This window comes from Solanum verrucosum, unplaced genomic scaffold (genome assembly GCF_900185275.1).
Source record: "Solanum verrucosum unplaced genomic scaffold, falcon-dt-bn FXZP01000228.1, whole genome shotgun sequence".
In the NCBI taxonomy this organism is placed as follows: Eukaryota; Viridiplantae; Streptophyta; class Magnoliopsida; order Solanales; family Solanaceae; genus Solanum; species Solanum verrucosum.
In genome coordinates this window covers 472,066-489,797 of record NW_026020210.1, presented here as the reverse complement: position 1 = coordinate 489,797, position 17,732 = coordinate 472,066, and the positions used below count along the sequence as shown (strand labels likewise).

General features: G+C 32.9%; 2 protein-coding genes across 2 annotated transcripts in view; one reads left to right on the top strand and one right to left on the bottom strand.

Moving 5' to 3' along the window:
- Positions 1–17,732, bottom strand: part of LOC125830388 (ATP-dependent Clp protease ATP-binding subunit ClpA homolog CD4B, chloroplastic) — a 569,404-nt gene that overhangs the window by 488,923 nt on the left and 62,749 nt on the right. The window lies entirely within an intron of this gene.
- On the top strand, positions 3,097–7,733 carry LOC125830418 (beta-glucosidase 44-like). The gene is made up of 10 exons (XM_049509610.1): positions 3,097–3,205; positions 3,503–3,561; positions 5,746–5,821; positions 6,063–6,150; positions 6,240–6,492; positions 6,567–6,682; positions 6,753–6,967; positions 7,099–7,130; positions 7,219–7,321; positions 7,400–7,733. The coding sequence occupies exons 3-10, from the start codon at positions 5,761–5,763 to the stop codon at positions 7,675–7,677; spliced, it is 1,146 nt and encodes a 381-aa protein (XP_049365567.1). The 5' UTR covers positions 3,097–3,205; positions 3,503–3,561; positions 5,746–5,760; the 3' UTR covers positions 7,678–7,733.

Below are 17,732 nucleotides of genomic sequence, written 5' to 3'. Positions count from 1 at the left end.
ATATCCACTTTTCTGTTTGTTCGAATCAATCTTCTTCTTCAAATAGCTCTATGCTAGTCCAATCGACTCTTTTCCTAATGGTTAAATTTCGAAGAAATTTTAATCAACCACTATTTTGATTTGGTTTGAATTCGCTTTCTCCGTCAAATTCCTAGCCAGCAGCACCGAGGGCACGAACCAAACAAAAGCGCACTTCAACTTTTGCTCCTTTCTCAATTGACTTCATTTGATCAAGCATATCAACCTTTCAATAGTGATGTTCTTGTTCTTGGTCACCTTGAAATAAAAAAATTCACAATATTGAAGGACTTTGCTCCTTTTTTATTCACGGAGTATGTTTACAATTCAACCCTGTAATCAAAGCAAATTTCATTAACCTGAAACAAGTTGTCGTAGCGTTCATATAGAACTAGATGTCATGTAACTGTTTTTATTCTTCGTACATCGCAACAACATATAACAAATCATTTATTTATTGTATTTAAAATGCTTCGGCAAATGTCTCAAGCGTTCAAAACAAAATTTACTTGGAATCAGCATAGAACTTTTGATCAATTAAAATTTTTCTAAAGTGATCACGATAAGCCGTCATTCTAACTCTTACAGAAATTTTTGTAAAAGTGATCAACTTCTTTAGTTTTACGTTTCTTACTGCTGCAAGCAGTAGAAACAAATTCTATAATGATTTTCTATATTTAGTCATACTTTACAATCTATAAGCAAAAACTAATTTGTAGTGATCAATCTATCGACCACTAGTCTATTAACTGAAACAAAAAAGTACTCTATCAAACATGCAAAACAAGAAGCAGTAATTCTAGAAAGGAAGAATGCAAAAGACAACAACCAGAACACCATTAATGTCTACTAAAACGTAGAAAAAAAATCAAAATCGATATATAATATAAACATAAAAGTTCAAAAAATTTCTAATCATTATCCAAAGTAAAACGCAATTAGAGATGCAGAATCAAGAACATGAATTCAAAACATATCAAATTTTGACAAATTTAATCAAGAACAATTGAATTTTTGTAAAAATTCAAAATCCACCAAACAAAAATGCAACAAAAAAAAAATAGTAAAACGGAGCAAAAACTGTTCAAAAAATAAAAATGAACTTACCTGAGCACAAGAGGATGAATTGTTTCGACTTGGGAAGAAGATTGGAGAAAAAAATATTTCAAATCTTTAAGGTACTCAAGAAAATAGGAAAGAAGAGGGTTGAGAAGAGAGAGGAAAATTATTGAATAAATAAATGACTTTTAAAAAAAATAGAATATTTAATAAATATAGAAATGGCTTGGTTGTATTTTTATAAACATCTATTTTATACCCAAATTTCTAAAAATGTTAAAATGGTCCATGACCCCACAACCATACCCCACTTTTTCCCACTTTTTCTAACCCTAACCCTAAAAATTAAATCAAAAAGAAATTAAGTCGCTATTGTTCAAATTTAAGTTTTGGTGGTTTTCCCCATGCCAATTAATCTCAAGAAAGTTTGCATTGGAAGGGATAAAATACGTGTTGCACTCTTTTTTTCTTAACTAGGTTTGTCCCCTTGAGTTTTCTTGACAAGATATTTAACAAGGCAACAAACAATGTGTATTAAAGATTTGTGTGCTCTTTTTCCTTGGCCATAATTTTTTTAGTAAGTTTTTAATGAAACACATTATCTATCAAGGCACGTACATCCAAGTAGAGTGATACTCCCTTTGTCCCTAATTACTTGTCCACTTTTTCTTTTTAGTTGTCCCTAATTACTTGTCAATTTTGACAAATCAAGAAAAGACAAAATATTTTTACCTATTATACCCTCAATTAATTACTTTGAAAAAGGTAAACTTGTTGAAAATCTTAAGTTTTTAATTCATCCACTTCATAATTAATAGGGGTCAAATGGTAAATTTACTATGTCAATCCATGAACTTCTACTATAACGTCCATAGTTAATGTCATGTTTATGACAATCATTTGTATGCTTCTATGCAATCTATAAATAGAGGTAAGAGTTCACATTGCACCCACAATTGAACACTTGAGAATAAAAAAAACTCTCATCTTTTATCATTGTGTTCTACCATTTTCATCTTTTGATATATTATATATACTTACGGGTCGTTTGATATAATATATAAGAATAATGTTGAATATGTTGTATTGGTATTATATTGCTGATATTAGTAATGCTTGTATTCATTATTCTTGCATTAATTATGCAGATTATTTCTTATACAATGTTTCATTCGATGTAATAAAAATAACATGCATTACATAATTTCTAAAATACAATATTTATTTACAAACATATTCACCATAAATATGATGAAAAGATGTGGAAAAAGTTTTGAGGGGCAAATTATTTTTAATCATACTAATGCATGCATTAAACATATCCCATCAATTTCAATATATTAATACATAGTTTCCCTTTTAACTTATATATGTATTAGTTATGCATGTTCTAATTAAATTGTCAATCAAACATCATATTAATTTTATACATGAATAACTTATTTCCTTCTACCTACTAAACATTGAATAAGTTATATGAAAATTAATACAACAATATATATAACTTATTTCTTATCCATCTATACAAAAATAATTATATTAAATACATAATTTCCAATATTCTCTTATTTTGTAAATTCAATTAACTAGACACACATTTTACTAGTTTTCTTAACTACACTCTCTCTTAATTAAATTATGTATGATGATAAAAGTAATTAGAGTTTGTAAATGATCACTAGATAATAGACTAGAAAGTGGACTAAGTAATCAAGATAAACTTTTATTTATATTATAATAAAAATAATAGATAAGTTTGCACACGTTTGTAACGAGCAATATGTCCCTCTTGGTCTTACCACTCACATAAACATTATCTAATTTATTCCATAAATAGCATTGCCTCCCACTATATATATATCCTCCATTCCACTCACTAGCTACTGCTTTTCATCAATTGAGAAAATGATCAAATCGTTGTTTTTACTTCTTGCTGTAATATTAACCACTTTAATGGCTATTCAGAGCGATAATGTGACGGCGGTTTTTGACACCGGAGGATTGAATAGAGAGAGTTTTCCGAAGAGTTTTGTGTTTGGTACATCAACTTCTGCATATCAAGTAGAAGGTGCGGCTAGCAAGGATGGTCGTGGACCTAGTGTTTGGGACACTTTCATCAAACAGCCCGGTACATATAAATTATTGTTATTACAGAATGATCTACTTTTCTTTTTAGTCTGTTTAGAAAAGAACCACCCTTTCATTTTTTAGTAACGGTTTAATTTCAACTTTAGTTTCCACGTGACATGTTTAAGGCTACAAGATTAAATAACATTTTTGTACATTTGACATAACTTTAATTTAAAATCACAAGATTGAAAATTTTCTTTATTTTCTTAAATTCCGTATCATTAAGTCAAACTAGAACATTCTTTTTTGGACAATTTCGATCCATGTATGAGCTCTTTTCTTGGTGTTAAAACAGGACGTGAGCCAAATAATGCAAGTGGAGAGGTCTCTGCGGATCAGTACCACCACTATAAAGTAAGCTGAATATTACTAGCAAGTTTGACTAAAGTTTGAACTTGTTTTGAAAAATGTAAAAACATTTTTGGTGAGAAATAATTTGTTTGACTAATAAATATAAAAAAAAACTTTTAAACAAGAATATAATTAGTGTTTGATCATCTTTTTGAAGGTGTTTCAAAGTGTATTTTTTCTCAAAAATATATTTTTGAAAAGAATTATGTTTTTAGCTTCTGAAAAAAGAGTTTTGGTATTTAGAATCTAGTCACACAACTTATTTAGATTTACCCTAGCACTAATTTATTAAAGGAGGAACCAATCCCTACATGAGTTTTTACATTTTTAGGGATCAAATCAGATTGAAACATCTAATTAAGAGTGGTCGATCCTATCTATTTCACACTAGCTACCTTCAATGGTCAATTGTCGCTTGGTTGCGAGACATAGAAAAAGAAAAAGCTTTACGTCTTATATGGTTTATTTTTTAAAGATAATATATAAAAGTTTATGCTCTTACTTTTTATGTTTTATTTAACTCATATAGCCATATTTGACTAGATACTAATTTAAAAAGGCGAAAAAGACTTTAATACATATTAAAGTACTCTTAAAACTTGTGGTTTTAAATACTATAAAGTTTAAAGTAAATAAAAAAAGAAAGAAAAATACCATTCTTACAACAATAACCTACTTAGTATTACCCAAAAATGAGATTTCGGGGGGATTGGGATGTACACAGATCGTAGAGAGTTGTTTTTGATAGATTCTTGACTAAAAAATATATTTTACGAAATAATTTTAATTTTTTTTTAAAATAAAAGAAATACAAGAATAAAGAAGTTGAGATAAAAATATTCTTATTATTGAAATAAATTTAAAATGAAAGAGTTGGCATGTAGATTGAGTAAATTATAAAGCAAATCAAATAAGCTACTATTGCTGATGGTGTGGAAGTATATTAAATAATTCAGAGTGTCTCAATTAAAACCAACACAAAAATTGTCTTTGGGTGAAAGTCTCTTTTAACCATCACCAACCATATTGATAGACAAAATGATTAGGACTATATTACTCTTTTTTGGGATGTGACAACATAATTATACAAGAATTGAGAATCCAATATGATGATCAAGTCAAAAATATCATTTAACTCAAGTAGAATTACCTAGTTAACTAATTAATTAATAATGGAATATTGTACCCGGGTTAGATGTATAATTTTACAATAATCACAATAATAACAATAATAACATATCCAATGACAGAGGTATTCATGGTTTGAATAAACCGGTCCCACATTTGAATCTGAGAAAGAAAGAGAGTCTCTCCCTAAAGCCCTTCGAAAAATCTAACCAAACCGATTTTACTTGAGTTTGGGTTTGATTTGATTTTAGATTTTTAAAAATTGATAGTATTTGATTTGTTTTGATTTTGTTAAAAAAAAATCAAAGAAATAATCAAACAACATCGAAAAAATTATATACTTACATTTTATTATTATACATGCATAACATATTATTTTTATAAACAATTTTGAATATCTTATATATGTCTTCATCAAATTTTATTTATAATTTATTTATGAAACCAAAAAACGTCTAAGACGAGAATATTTATCTTATTGGTTTCATGTATATGAGTCTGTATGACAATTCTTGGTGGGACAAGGAATGTCATCGTCTCTTCTTTCTAGGGAAAAATTGTGAATTTTGAAGCTTTATTCACAGTAAATTCAGTGATCAAAAAGTTCTGTAACGTTAGTCTTTCTAGCCATTTTTCGTTCGGAATGAATCGTTGTTTCTTCCCCTCTCTTGAATGGATCATTTTTTTAAAATTTTTGTTTATGATTAAATACCGAATAATCAAACCAAACCAAACCAAATTGAAACTGATAACAACCAATTCCATAAATTGTCTTTGAGTGAAAGTCTCTTTTAACCATCACCAACCATATTGATAGACAAAATGATTAGAATTAAATTGATTTGATTTTGATTCTGATCAATAACCGATCCAAATCGACCCGTGAACGCCTTTATCTAGTGTAATCACACAAATTGGGATCTAGGAAGGATAGAGTACAATACGCGACCTAATCAATACCTTAGAGTTAGATATGTTATTTCTAATAAACCCTAGACTTATTTAGAATTATGATTTTATGACATGAAAAATGATTCAAATCGTATTTTATGGGTACAGGAAGATATTGATCTAATGGTGAAGCTGAACTTTGATGCTTACCGTTTCTCAATTTCATGGTCCAGGATTTTCCCAAGTAATTTGATCATTTCCTTTCTTTTTTCCACTTCTCAACTTTAAAATACTTTAGCCTATTATATAAATAATAAAATAAATGGTGTGTCACACTTTTGCAATGTAGATGGAACTGGAAAAATTAACTGGAAGGGTGTTACTTATTACAACAAGTTGATTAACTATATGCTCAAAAGAGGTAAATTTACTGAACTTGCTTAATATGTAAACTGGAAAACTTGATGAACATATATTTTTTGCAGGCATTGCCCCGTATGTTAATCTTAATCACTACGATTTACCTCAAGCACTTCAGAATAGGTACAAGGGATGGTTAAGTCGTGAAGTCGTGTAAGTATTTGAAGAAAATTTATCCCAAATTATAGTTTTGGTGACTCTTTTGTTCGGAAAGCAAGTGATTTGATATATAAATCTTGTAGGAAAGATTTTGCTGATTATGCAGAATTTTGCTTCAAGACATATGGAGATAGAGTGAAGAATTGGTTCTCATTTAATGAACCAAGAGTTGTTGCTGATCTAGGATATGATACTGGATTCTTTGCACCTGGAAGGTGCTCTAAAGCATTTGGTAACTGTACAGCAGGGGACTCTGCAACTGAGCCTTATATTGTTGCACATAATCTGATCTTGAGCCATGCTGCTGCAGCTCATAGATATCGCGAAAACTATCAAGTAGGATTATATATCCTTTTCTTTTCTTGTTTATTCACTAAATATTAGCCTGTCATTACTAAATGCAATGACAGGAGAAGCAGAAGGGAAAATTCGGAATTATCTTGGATTTTGTCTGGTACGAACCACTGACTAGATCGAAAGCTGACAATTATGCAGCTCAAAGAGCAAGAGACTTTGAATTGGGATGGTACATTACTTACTTAATAGAGTGGTCGGTTCTTAGTGATGTTTGGTTTCCTTAAGCAGTTAACTTGCAGGTTTTTGCATCCTCTAGTATATGGAGAGTACCCGAAAACAATGCAAAATATTGTTGGAGATCGGTTACCTAAATTCACAACAGATGAGATTAAGATGGTGAAAGGATCAATTGATTATGTGGGCATAAACCACTATACTACCTTTTATGCATATGATCATCTATCCAAACTAAAAGCCCTTGCCTACCAGCAGGATCAAAACTGTGGATTTGCTAGTAAGATTTACTTCTTTATTTTCTGCTATGCCCTTAAAACTCATCAGGTTTTCACATAAATGTTGTTCATGTCATTTTTTTAAAGATTTAAGTTCTGTCGATTCAAATTTTTTTCTTTTTTGCCGATGCAGATGATCGCAATGGAGTACCAATTGGTCCTAGGGTAAGCACATTGGAGTTGGTACTTTTGTACCTAAAAAGTACTAACTACTACATCTTAACCTTTAGCTAATTCCGTTTAATGCCTATAGGCACACTCCTATTGGCTCTACATTGTGCCTTGGGGCCTTTACAAAGCTGTCAACTATGTAAAAGAACACTATGGAAATCCTACCATCCTTCTATCAGAGAATGGTAAACTTCTAAAACTTGTTTGAATTTTCAAACCAACTTAAAAATCACTCTCAGGACTTACCGATAGATGAATCTCAGGTATGGATTATGCAGGGAATATTTCTCTTTCAGACGCATTGCATGACACGAAAAGGATTGATTACTACAGAAGTTACTTGGCCGAACTAAAGAAGGCTATCGATGAAGGAGCTAATGTCATAGGCTACTTCGCGTGGTCTTTGCTAGACAACTTTGAATGGAGATCTGGTTATACTTCTAGATTTGGTATTGTCTATGTTGATTACACAACACTTAAGCGATATCCGAAAATGTCAGCCTATTGGTTCAAGCAATTACTTAAGAGCCATAAGCATTAAGCTTGAACTTTCCCCCTTGTATTGCATCTTTTTCAATAAAAATGTATGCTTGTTCAGGATATTATTATTAGACTTTCTTTCTCCCCTATAAACAAAGTCACAACAATATTACATCTTCAATTATTTCTTATAGACTATTCACAGTGCATAGCATGATTTGCATCACAGTTTATATAAAAATCATCCTCATCTATCATCATCATCATATATATATATATATATATATATATATATTATATATATATATAAAAGTGGGAACCTGTAAAGTGAAAAGTTGAATTACCATTTTATCCCTATACTAAATTAAAATATATAAATATCTAATTAATCAATAACTATTAGATAGTTATCATATCATATTATACTAAATCTCATACTATTATTTAATATTTATTATTATTATTGTTATTATTGTTTACGAAATACCCATAAATCATTGATAACAAATTTAATTTGTTCTTCACCTAATAAAAGTACAGTAAAAAAAAATTGTAAACAAAAAACCTTTCACTGTGTACATTGAATTTGAAAGTAAAAAATTGCTTCGTATTCCAAAAATATTTAATACATCTTTCAATTGCTTAGTTTTGACATGTAATTATTTCAATCTTAATGTTCTGTTTCTCTCATCTTTCATAGTAATAACCTTTTCACATTCTTTACAACATTCTATAAATTTGCACTAAAAAAGAGTATATATATTCAATAACATTATCACACGGTCTATCAAATCAAGTAAAGGTTTTTCATTAGTTCTATATTCACAGCTTATACCGCTCTTAAAAGTTTTCTCATCAGCATGCATCATCACCTATATATTTTCTCCTTTAATTTTAGGTTTCAATTACTGAATACTATTGATTTTTGAGTTCAAGCATTATATTATTTCGTGATGAAAGCGTCGGGGGCAAAACACGTTATTGTTTTGATAATGGTATGAGCCTTTATTTGGGTAGAGAAACATGTCGGCAATAACTCACATAAATTTTGTATGATATTCTTAGTTATTTTTCGGGTTTATATGATGATAGTTCTTTTAGGATAATGAGTTGTAATATTATGCGTGTTTTACATATGTAACGACCTATTCCCGTCGTTATAGAAAAGTCAACGGAGAAAATTTTTGGGCCGAAAAACTTTTTCGTAGTAACTAGGAATTTTCCAACCTAGTCCAGATTTGGACGAAATCGAAGTCATTAAAGTCTAGAAAATCTGGTAACAATTGGGTGATCTAATTGTGAATGTGATCACATGAGTAGATAGCTAAAACGTTAAGGAACCCGTATGACTTTACGGAACTGAATTCGGGAGAGTAGAACTCCCGAAATTGATCTTAGCGTAAACGTGTATTTTCTGAGTGTCATGGGATGAAGGTGTGTTGTGAATGGGAGTTTGGAATTCTTAAATCGACTCACTGGTTTCGTGCAAACCGCTAAGGAGGGATTATTCCCGCCAAGGCGGGGCCGTTGTGGCGGGCTGGGGGCCGCCATAGCGGGACAGTCGCGATTTAAGTCGAAAATAAACCCCGAAAATGTTTTATTCTGCACTTTTCGACTTCGAGAGCTAGGAGACGACCCCAGATGCTTTCTTGACAGTTTTTCACCATTCTTAAGGCTAAAGGTAAGGTTTTAACTCCCTGAATCCGTTTTGCGATCCGTAGAACGTATTCGAATAGGTAATTATCGATGGGAGAGGGTTTTGATCTGGAAATTATGGTGGGAAAAAGCCCTAATATGGGTGTGAGGATTAAGGGTTTGACCTAGGATTGATATTATTGATATAATCCGGGTAATTAGGTGTTGTTTATTGATCCTAGCATTATATTGATTGTTTCTAGACCAAGAACAAGCGGAAAGAATTCGAAAAGGGAAGGATCGTTTTTCTTAAGGGATTTCAAGCTTGTTTCAAGGTAGGTGATGGTTGTGATTTCATGTTTTGTGATGTATGTTTGTTCTTGCTTCATTATACTATATGTATTGATGCGGATGTTGCATTATTGATCACACTAATTGTAATAAGGATAGATGAATGATGAATGTCATGAATCATGACTTGATTGTATGATTATGAGAATGTGCTTGCGATTGTGATTGTGGCTTGTTGAATGGATCAGGTGTTGCGTTCTGACAGACTAACTTGGATCGATTGCCACGTTACGGCATAAACATTGGATCGAATACCACGTACTGGTATGTTAACAATTTGGGTTTGGGTTCCATGAGAGGACCATTGACTTGACATAGCTGTATATCTTGAGAATTGTGAAATTGTACGTTGTTCGTAAATGATATTGATATTGTATATGTTCGGTGTATGCATGTTATTTATTATATTGTAATAGATTATGCATGTTGCACTTAGTGGGATAGCCGCGTGATCCTACCAGTACACTGTGGTTGTGTACTGATACTGCACTTGCTCTTTCTTTGTTGAGTACACGACATCTTCAGGCGGCTAATGACAGACCTTGCTTAGAAGATCAGTGATCGTTCGAATTCAAGGGTGAACCAGTTCTTCCGGGCTTCCATGTGTTCTCCTTTCTGTCTATGTCCACATTTCAGACTTAGACTAGTACTTTAGTTAGTCTTATATTTAGTTTGGGGTTGTACCCTTCTTGTCTAGACTTATGGTTGAACTTTAGATGTTTTGGTACATTGACTTTCAGGTTCTAGGCGTTATTTCCGCAATGTTAGTTTGGTTGTTAGACTTTTGTTGGAGTTTATCGGAACTCCCTATCTTTTCCTTAGTACTTAAACCTACTTTCATATCTTTAAATGCCTTAGTAGTTTGGTTCTTTGGTTAGCTAATTAATATTAATGATTTTTCCACCGGATGATTAGTGTGGGTGTCAATCACGATGGTTTGGATCGTGACAACATACTTTTTTGTAATATTTCATATAGTTAATTTGATGAAAGTCCCTTTTTATTCTGTATATATTTGTGCTTTATTTTCTGGCTTTGTATTTTATAATAGATTTGTTGGGCTGCAATTTTTTTTTCTTTTGATAGGCTTTTGATGATAATCTCTTGAATTGTTTGTCAAAAGTTTTTCCTTTTGTAATTTTGTGCTTTAATAGAGAAGATTTGGATTAGATTATGAAATGACAATTTTTTGTATTAAAATTAGATATGCTTGAAGATATGTTGCATGAAGGATGAAGACGTCTACACAGAAATTGAAACTTTTGATTAAAAAAATAGTAATTAAGTCGTAGGTCTCACACTATCTTTGTAGTTGTTCTTGATGGAATAGTCTTAGAGAGGAGCTCACTTGAATAGATTAGCACCGACTCCAGAAGAAGGTAACTACAAACTAAGAAATCTATTTGACGTCACACATCTATGTGACAATATTTTGGTGATAGCTTGGGTTTAGCACCAAATGGTTGTTTTATATATTCCTTATATTCTCCAATTTAAGTTTCCAATTTAGTTGCATGGTCTCTCCTAGAAATATTACCAATCCAATCAAATGAAATTGTTAAGTCTCACAATAACTTTTAAGAGATATAGAAGTACATTATATTGTATATCTTAATTAAGAGGAACATATTCCTAATGATTTAAGAATATGTAATTATGCTAAATTTTCATACTTCTTCAACTTCTAATATATAGCTCAATTAACTTCTAAAATATGTATAATAACATTATAACTATAAATGAACAGTTTTAAAATAATAATATGGGTTACACGTGCAATTAAAAGTAGAAAACCCTCAAGTTAAAAATCAAAATGTCCTTACAAACTCATAATATTTATGGACAAAAATGTAAATATACATTAATTGTAATAAATATTATCACATTCTATTTAACACTATTGTTATATAGTTATGAATAAACATATAAATGCATATATATATATACACACAATTTTTTTACTTCACTTAAAATTACTCTTACAATAATTTATACAAAAAATGAAAATATATATTGTAATAAAAATAATAAAATTAATTGAATACAAACTTTATGTCTCTGTATATTCTTATAAATCATGAGTTTATATTTGATGTAGCTATTAGCTTTCTCTGATTTTCATCAGTCTCACTTGCTATGTAAGTACAATATCTTTAGATTATAGGCTTATTTTTTATTTTGGTTCTTGTTTTTATCTATCTAATAATTAAGATCTATAATTTAGAATATCGATTATTTCCTATACAATTTTCATTTTCAATTTCTTTTTTTGCTTTATTTATTTTAATGTAGTATATAATCATATGTATTGTAGTGGTGTAGTGTTGTCACGAGCATGAACATTAAAGTATTTTTGTTCAATTGTCAGATATCATTTTCATATATTTTGAACTTGACTATCAAATAGCTAGAAAAGTATCACATTCGTAGAACTTTTTTTTAATTTTGTCTTTTATTACTCAATACGTGTTGTAATAATTTTAGATGATTATATAAAATATTGTACAAAATAACTTGGGATACACGTGCAACGCACGTGTCAAGAGACTAATGTATATATAATTATAAAAAATATATCTATATAATTTGTCAGTTCACTTAGATTATTTCTTCAAAAAAATGTTAACAAAATAAAAAATACAATAAAATATTATTGATTTTTAAAAATGTAAAACCAAATAAAAGTTAGTTTGATTCAAATTTTCGAATTGAATCAATTTTTATCTAAATCCTAAACCCCCTAATTGTGAATATTTGATTAATGATTAACTAAAACCTAATTAGGTCATAACTTTGAAAGATTTCCCCAATTTAGAGACATGTATTCCCTCCAAAGATTAAAATAAAATGCGGTTTTCAACACAAAATGCCCGAACCGTTGTTAATTAGGAAAAGTGGAACTTCAAGAAATACTGGGTGGGCCAGATGCCGCTAGGGCGGCGGCGTCACGTCGAGGTAAGCTGGCGTCAAGGCAGGATAGGCGAGGCAGAATGTAAATAACGTGAAATCTGATTTTCTCCTTCTTTCTAAAATACCTAGATTAGACGTAAATCACCCAGAGACCCTCCAAAAAGTTGTTCTAGGCTTGGGAAGGAAGGAGAAGGAGATTCCTAGCATAAGAAGATCAAAACCTTACGGATTCTTGGACAAATTCACCATGGTCTCATCCGAAAAACCAGAATGGGAGCTATAACTCCGTGCAACTGCTTGGTGCCCAGGTAGGCTAGGTTTATTAATTGAGTAGTTATAAATTTGTACCCACTGCGTAGTATAATGATAATCAATGGTAGAAATTATGCATAGGCATTCGTGCACCTAATGTAAGATGATCAAATTATAAGAAGGAGCCTTATATTAATGATGAACTAGGGCTGGGTATGGTCGAGTTAGTATTATGTGATATATGTTGATGTAAACTGGTAGGTGATGGTTGCGATTCTATGATTGTGTGATGTATGTTTGTCTTTGCTTCATTATGATACATGTATGTATGCGAATGTTGCATTATAGATCACACTTGTTGTAAATGAAAATAGATAAATGATGAATGCTATGAATCATAACTTGATTGTATGATTATGAGAATGTGCTTTGTGATTGTAGCATGATGAATGGATCGAGTGTTGCATTCCAACACACTAACTTGGATCGGTTGCCACGTTTCGGCATAATTATGGGATTGGTTGCCATGTTCCGTCATAATCATTGGATCGGGTACCACGTTCTGGTATGCTAACAGTTTGGGTTTGGGTCCCGTGAGAGGACCAATGACTTGACATAATTGTATATCTGTGAAATTGTGAAGTTGTTTGTAGTTCTTGATGGTATTGACATTGCATTGCTCCTAAAGGGTAATTGATTGTGATGATCTCTATATGCTGTTCTATTATGTGGATTTAACTCGTTGTGCATCTCAGTGTGAATGAACCAGGAAGGCTAAGGTTTCAAGAGTCGTAATAATCGAGAGTAAACTATTGTCCGTGTATGGCAAGGATGAGAAGTGGAGGTAGTGTATGTGGCGTGAATACTTAGGTGAAATTCACCTTGGAAAAAGGGGTTCGTAAGTTTGTAGTTAGAAAGTATGAAATAACGTACCATGTGGCAAGGGCTGGGTAATGTAAAAGAGAAAGTAAGGGTATGTCGTGGGTGGTTAGTCGGAATGCTTGTAGTTGTATTGTGGGGTTTTCTATGCGCTAGAATGGTTAGGCTATGATCAATAACCTGGTAAATAAGTGGACTGGGAAGATGGTTAGTAGTAGAGGTACTAGTGTAATTCTAAGGTATTCAAAAGAGGGTGAAGGTGAAGAAGCGAGTGGTTTATTGTATGTTCTTGCTAGTTGATTTCTTATTTTATGCAGTGGGCGTCGGGTTGACCGATAATGCCTACTAGTATGTGTGGCTTGTACTGATACTACTCTTGCTATGCCTTTTTGGCATAGTCTGGATGTAGGATTGGTGACGTTTCATTAGGTGAAGACGAAGATGTTTCAGTAGTATGTCCAGTTGTAATCTTAGTAGCTCTTGTACTTGTTTAGACTAGATCCTTGGGGGGTGTTAGTTACTTTACAAGTCTTAACCTGAAATTCTATTAAAAAGTATTATTTATAAAATCCCGTTATTATAATAATCTCAATTTCTTTTAAATTTTCCGCATGTTTTGACTATTGGGATATGAGGGTTCTCCTACTTAGGTGGTAGTATGTAGGTTCCCTCACGGCCCGATGGGTTGGGTCGTGACAAATTGGTATTAGAGCCCAGGTTACCGGTCTCCCAGTACAAGAGCAAAATGTGGAATAGACTCCTGCGGATTGGTGTGTTAATATCCACATCTAATTTACACAAGCAAAGTAAATTGGAACTGAGAAGGTTCCAATTGGTATCTGGTCTTAGGGGTTGTAAAAGGCATGGATGATCAGTAATGGTCATCTATTGAACGAATTAACTAATAAGGTGAAATTATTGTGGTGTATAGTTTGTAACTGCGAATGCGTGCTTTTTGTCGTTTAAAATAACTGTGAATGTGAAGGTCTGCTTTGGGCGTCTGAATTAACAGATGATGAGAAAAGTATTTTGCGGGTGTTGTGGTATAATTATGTGCACGATGTTGCATGTCTGAATTTGAGATGTGTAATATGTTGGCTGAATTGTTGAAATTATGCAAGTGGTAACTACTTGAGTCGTGAAACCCGTTGAGGGAATAAGTCATAACTAAGTTTGGTGCGAGGGTATGGATAATCTACGAGTAATTCGTTAGACAAAATCTGGACATGCATTGCGACCAACTAATAATCATGTGAATGTCTGGGTGCATCCTGGGAACGAGTGTGTTATAGCTGGAAACCGTTGGGGAATTTAGAAAAGAAAAGAACCCCAAAAAAATTGTTGACAAGGATTATGTTTCCGTTATGGCCGCTGGGGCGAGATTCTTCCCGCTAAGGTGAGGCCGCCTGTCACGACCCAAGGCTAGCCCCTAGATGCGACACAGCGTACTCGACCCTGAAGGGGTCTAATACAAGCCTCATAGCATTTCATTACATTTGACATAGAAATAGTGCGAAATTAAAAACTTATTTAAATCCAAACAATCCAAATACTCATTAAAAATCTTTTGAAAGACACATCGGAAGTCTAAGTTTCACATGGCTGTAATGACTCGCAAAATGATAGGTTGAACTAGAGCCTCATCATGTGGGTTAGTGTAACTTAAGTTGATGTCTAGGCTGTTTTAGAATTTAATTTAGCAAGGAAGAAGCCTAGGGTGCAAGTAAGGACCTATGCTAGCAAGATTGAGTGAAAGAAACCTTGTTCTTTGAGGGGCTATTTGGCGATGGGAGTACTTGATCGCCCAAAGGGTTGGGTGAGTCACCCTTGGGCTCTTGTGATCGCCTAGTGGGCTGTCCTATTGACCTAGGGTCTGGACCAAAGGGCGAGCTAAGTCCAAGCTCGCCAACCAGCTTGGCGTGTCGCCTATTGACCCCTCTAGATTGCCTAGTGGACTGCCCAATTTTGGAGCTCACTGAAAAATTGGGCGAGCCAAGGGTGCACTTGGCGAGTCGCCTAGTGCCCTTGGCAAGCCAAGAGGGGCAAAAGGGCGAGGTAAGTCGGGCAAGGGGTGGATTTTTAAGTTAAGACTTTGTGGGTCCTTAGTTCTTTTCCAAAGTTGAGTCCACATTATTCTATTCCTTTCCTAGCAACTATATAACCCTTTTTAGACTTGAATCCCTTCAATGTAGTCACTCCAAATATAATTAAAAGAAGACCCATCTCCTCTCAAATATTTTCTCTCACTAGAATTCCTCCATTGAAGAAGAAGAAGAAGGAGGGGAGGCTAGGCTTGAACATTCGAGGTGTTTCTTCCTCAAATTTCGTGGTAAATCTATAACAAGGCATGGTGGTCTTGATCCTTGTCTATTTCCATTCAAGGAGCCAAATCCAAAGTGATTTCAAAGTATGAAAAATCTAGAGTTTTACTCAATCTCATGGATTCTTCCATCAAACATTTTCAAATGGTTTCTAATGACAAACTATGATTGTATTGTTGTTTAATTGATGATTTATGATGAAAATACTCTATGAACCCATGATTTCTTTCAATTCCTAAATTGTGCCTTATGAAGTGGGTTTGTTGATGATGAATGCATGTAAAACGAATTTGCCTAAATTGCTTTAGATTATTGAAGTATATCATTACCCATTCCCTAATTGTAGTAAATTGTTGGTGTGTTGGTGTGTTGGTGATTTGGAAGTCTGACCCTTGGATGGCAAGTTATGATCAATTACTTGTTGAATTAGAATTGTGAATTTGAATGTTGATCCACTTGAAAGGTGGAGGTGTTTATTTACTATGTATATTGTGGTATTGAATTGATGGATATATTCCATGTACCCTACATGTGGAGGTTAATGTATAATTGTGATATGATGCATGTGTGTGATCTAAATGAATGAATGATGATCATGTCTAGAAGCTAATTGTGTTAGGATTGAATGTTATCTCTCTATTAACACTTGTGAATGAAGTTCATGATAATGTTAATGTTGAAGTACTTATTGAAACGTTTTTCTCAATTGTACTCTAATGAATGATAATGATGTATTGATTAAAAGGATATTCTCGATCTTACACCAATGAATGATAATAGGATTCTTAGTTGAAAGGCTTTTCTCATTTTTGAATATATGAGCTATCCAATGAATGTTGGGAATGGTATGGATGCTCATCCATGAGTTAAGGCGAAGTATCTAGTAGTAATTTCTTGAGATGGATGCTCATCCGTGAGTTGAGGCGGGGTATCTAGTAACAATCTCTTATCCCATAATAATAAACTAAAGTAATGAATGTTAACTACTCTATGGGAATGTAGGTTAAGCACTGAGAGGATATTGAATGAGATGGATACTCATCCATTAGTTGAGGCAGGGTATCTAGTAGCAATCTCTTGGGGTGGATGCTTATCAGTGAGTTGAGGCGGAGTATCTTGTAGCATCCTCCTCGTCCCATAACTATGTGCCCACATAGGATAGCTAGTGGATCCACTTAAGCTAAATATCGGTTTACCTTAGGCAAGTAGACCAACCCTTACGATGTGGGATAGTACATCAGATTCCATAATTTAGCTCTCATAGTCTATGTCGGTTAAACGCCTATTCCCATCATGTGAGATGTGCATTATGGTTTCTTGATGAGTTCTATAAAGTGTGGGTGGTAATATGGGATGCCATCCATGCATTGCACGAGTAGGCTTTGAGAGGATCATGGTGAGTTCTCTAAGTCTTAATGGCTAATGTATGAATGTCCCCTTCCGATAAAGTTAATGAGAATGATGAACTAATGTCTAGTGATTGAATGTCCTCTAAATGAAGTTAATGAAAAATGATGACTTACAGGCTTAATGTAAAAATGTATGCTATACTTGGATTGTATTATGAGTTACTTCCTTGTAATGGCTTATCGTATATGAATGTGCCTTGTCTAGGGTGACTTCAAAGGAGTACTTAGTGTGAGTAGTAGTATGGGATGCTACTTGCATATTACACAAGTATGACTTAGAGTTGTCTTAGATGTTGGTCTTAATGTGATGATGTGACTTATGTAATGTTTATGTCTCTTATATGTTTTATTGTGTAAAG

What these genes read in the sequence shown, in the direction of transcription:
- LOC125830418 (XM_049509610.1), top strand. Translation starts at nt 5,761, where the DNA reads ATGGTGAAGCTGAACTTTGATGCTTACCGTTTCTCAATTTCATGGTCC. An exon ending in TCAAAACTGTGGATTTGCTA is followed by an intron (nt 6,968 to 7,098) that starts GTAAGATTTACT and finishes TTGCCGATGCAG; the next exon opens with ATGATCGCAATGGAGTACCA. An exon ending in CATCCTTCTATCAGAGAATG is followed by an intron (nt 7,322 to 7,399) that starts GTAAACTTCTAA and finishes GATGAATCTCAG; the next exon opens with GTATGGATTATGCAGGGAAT.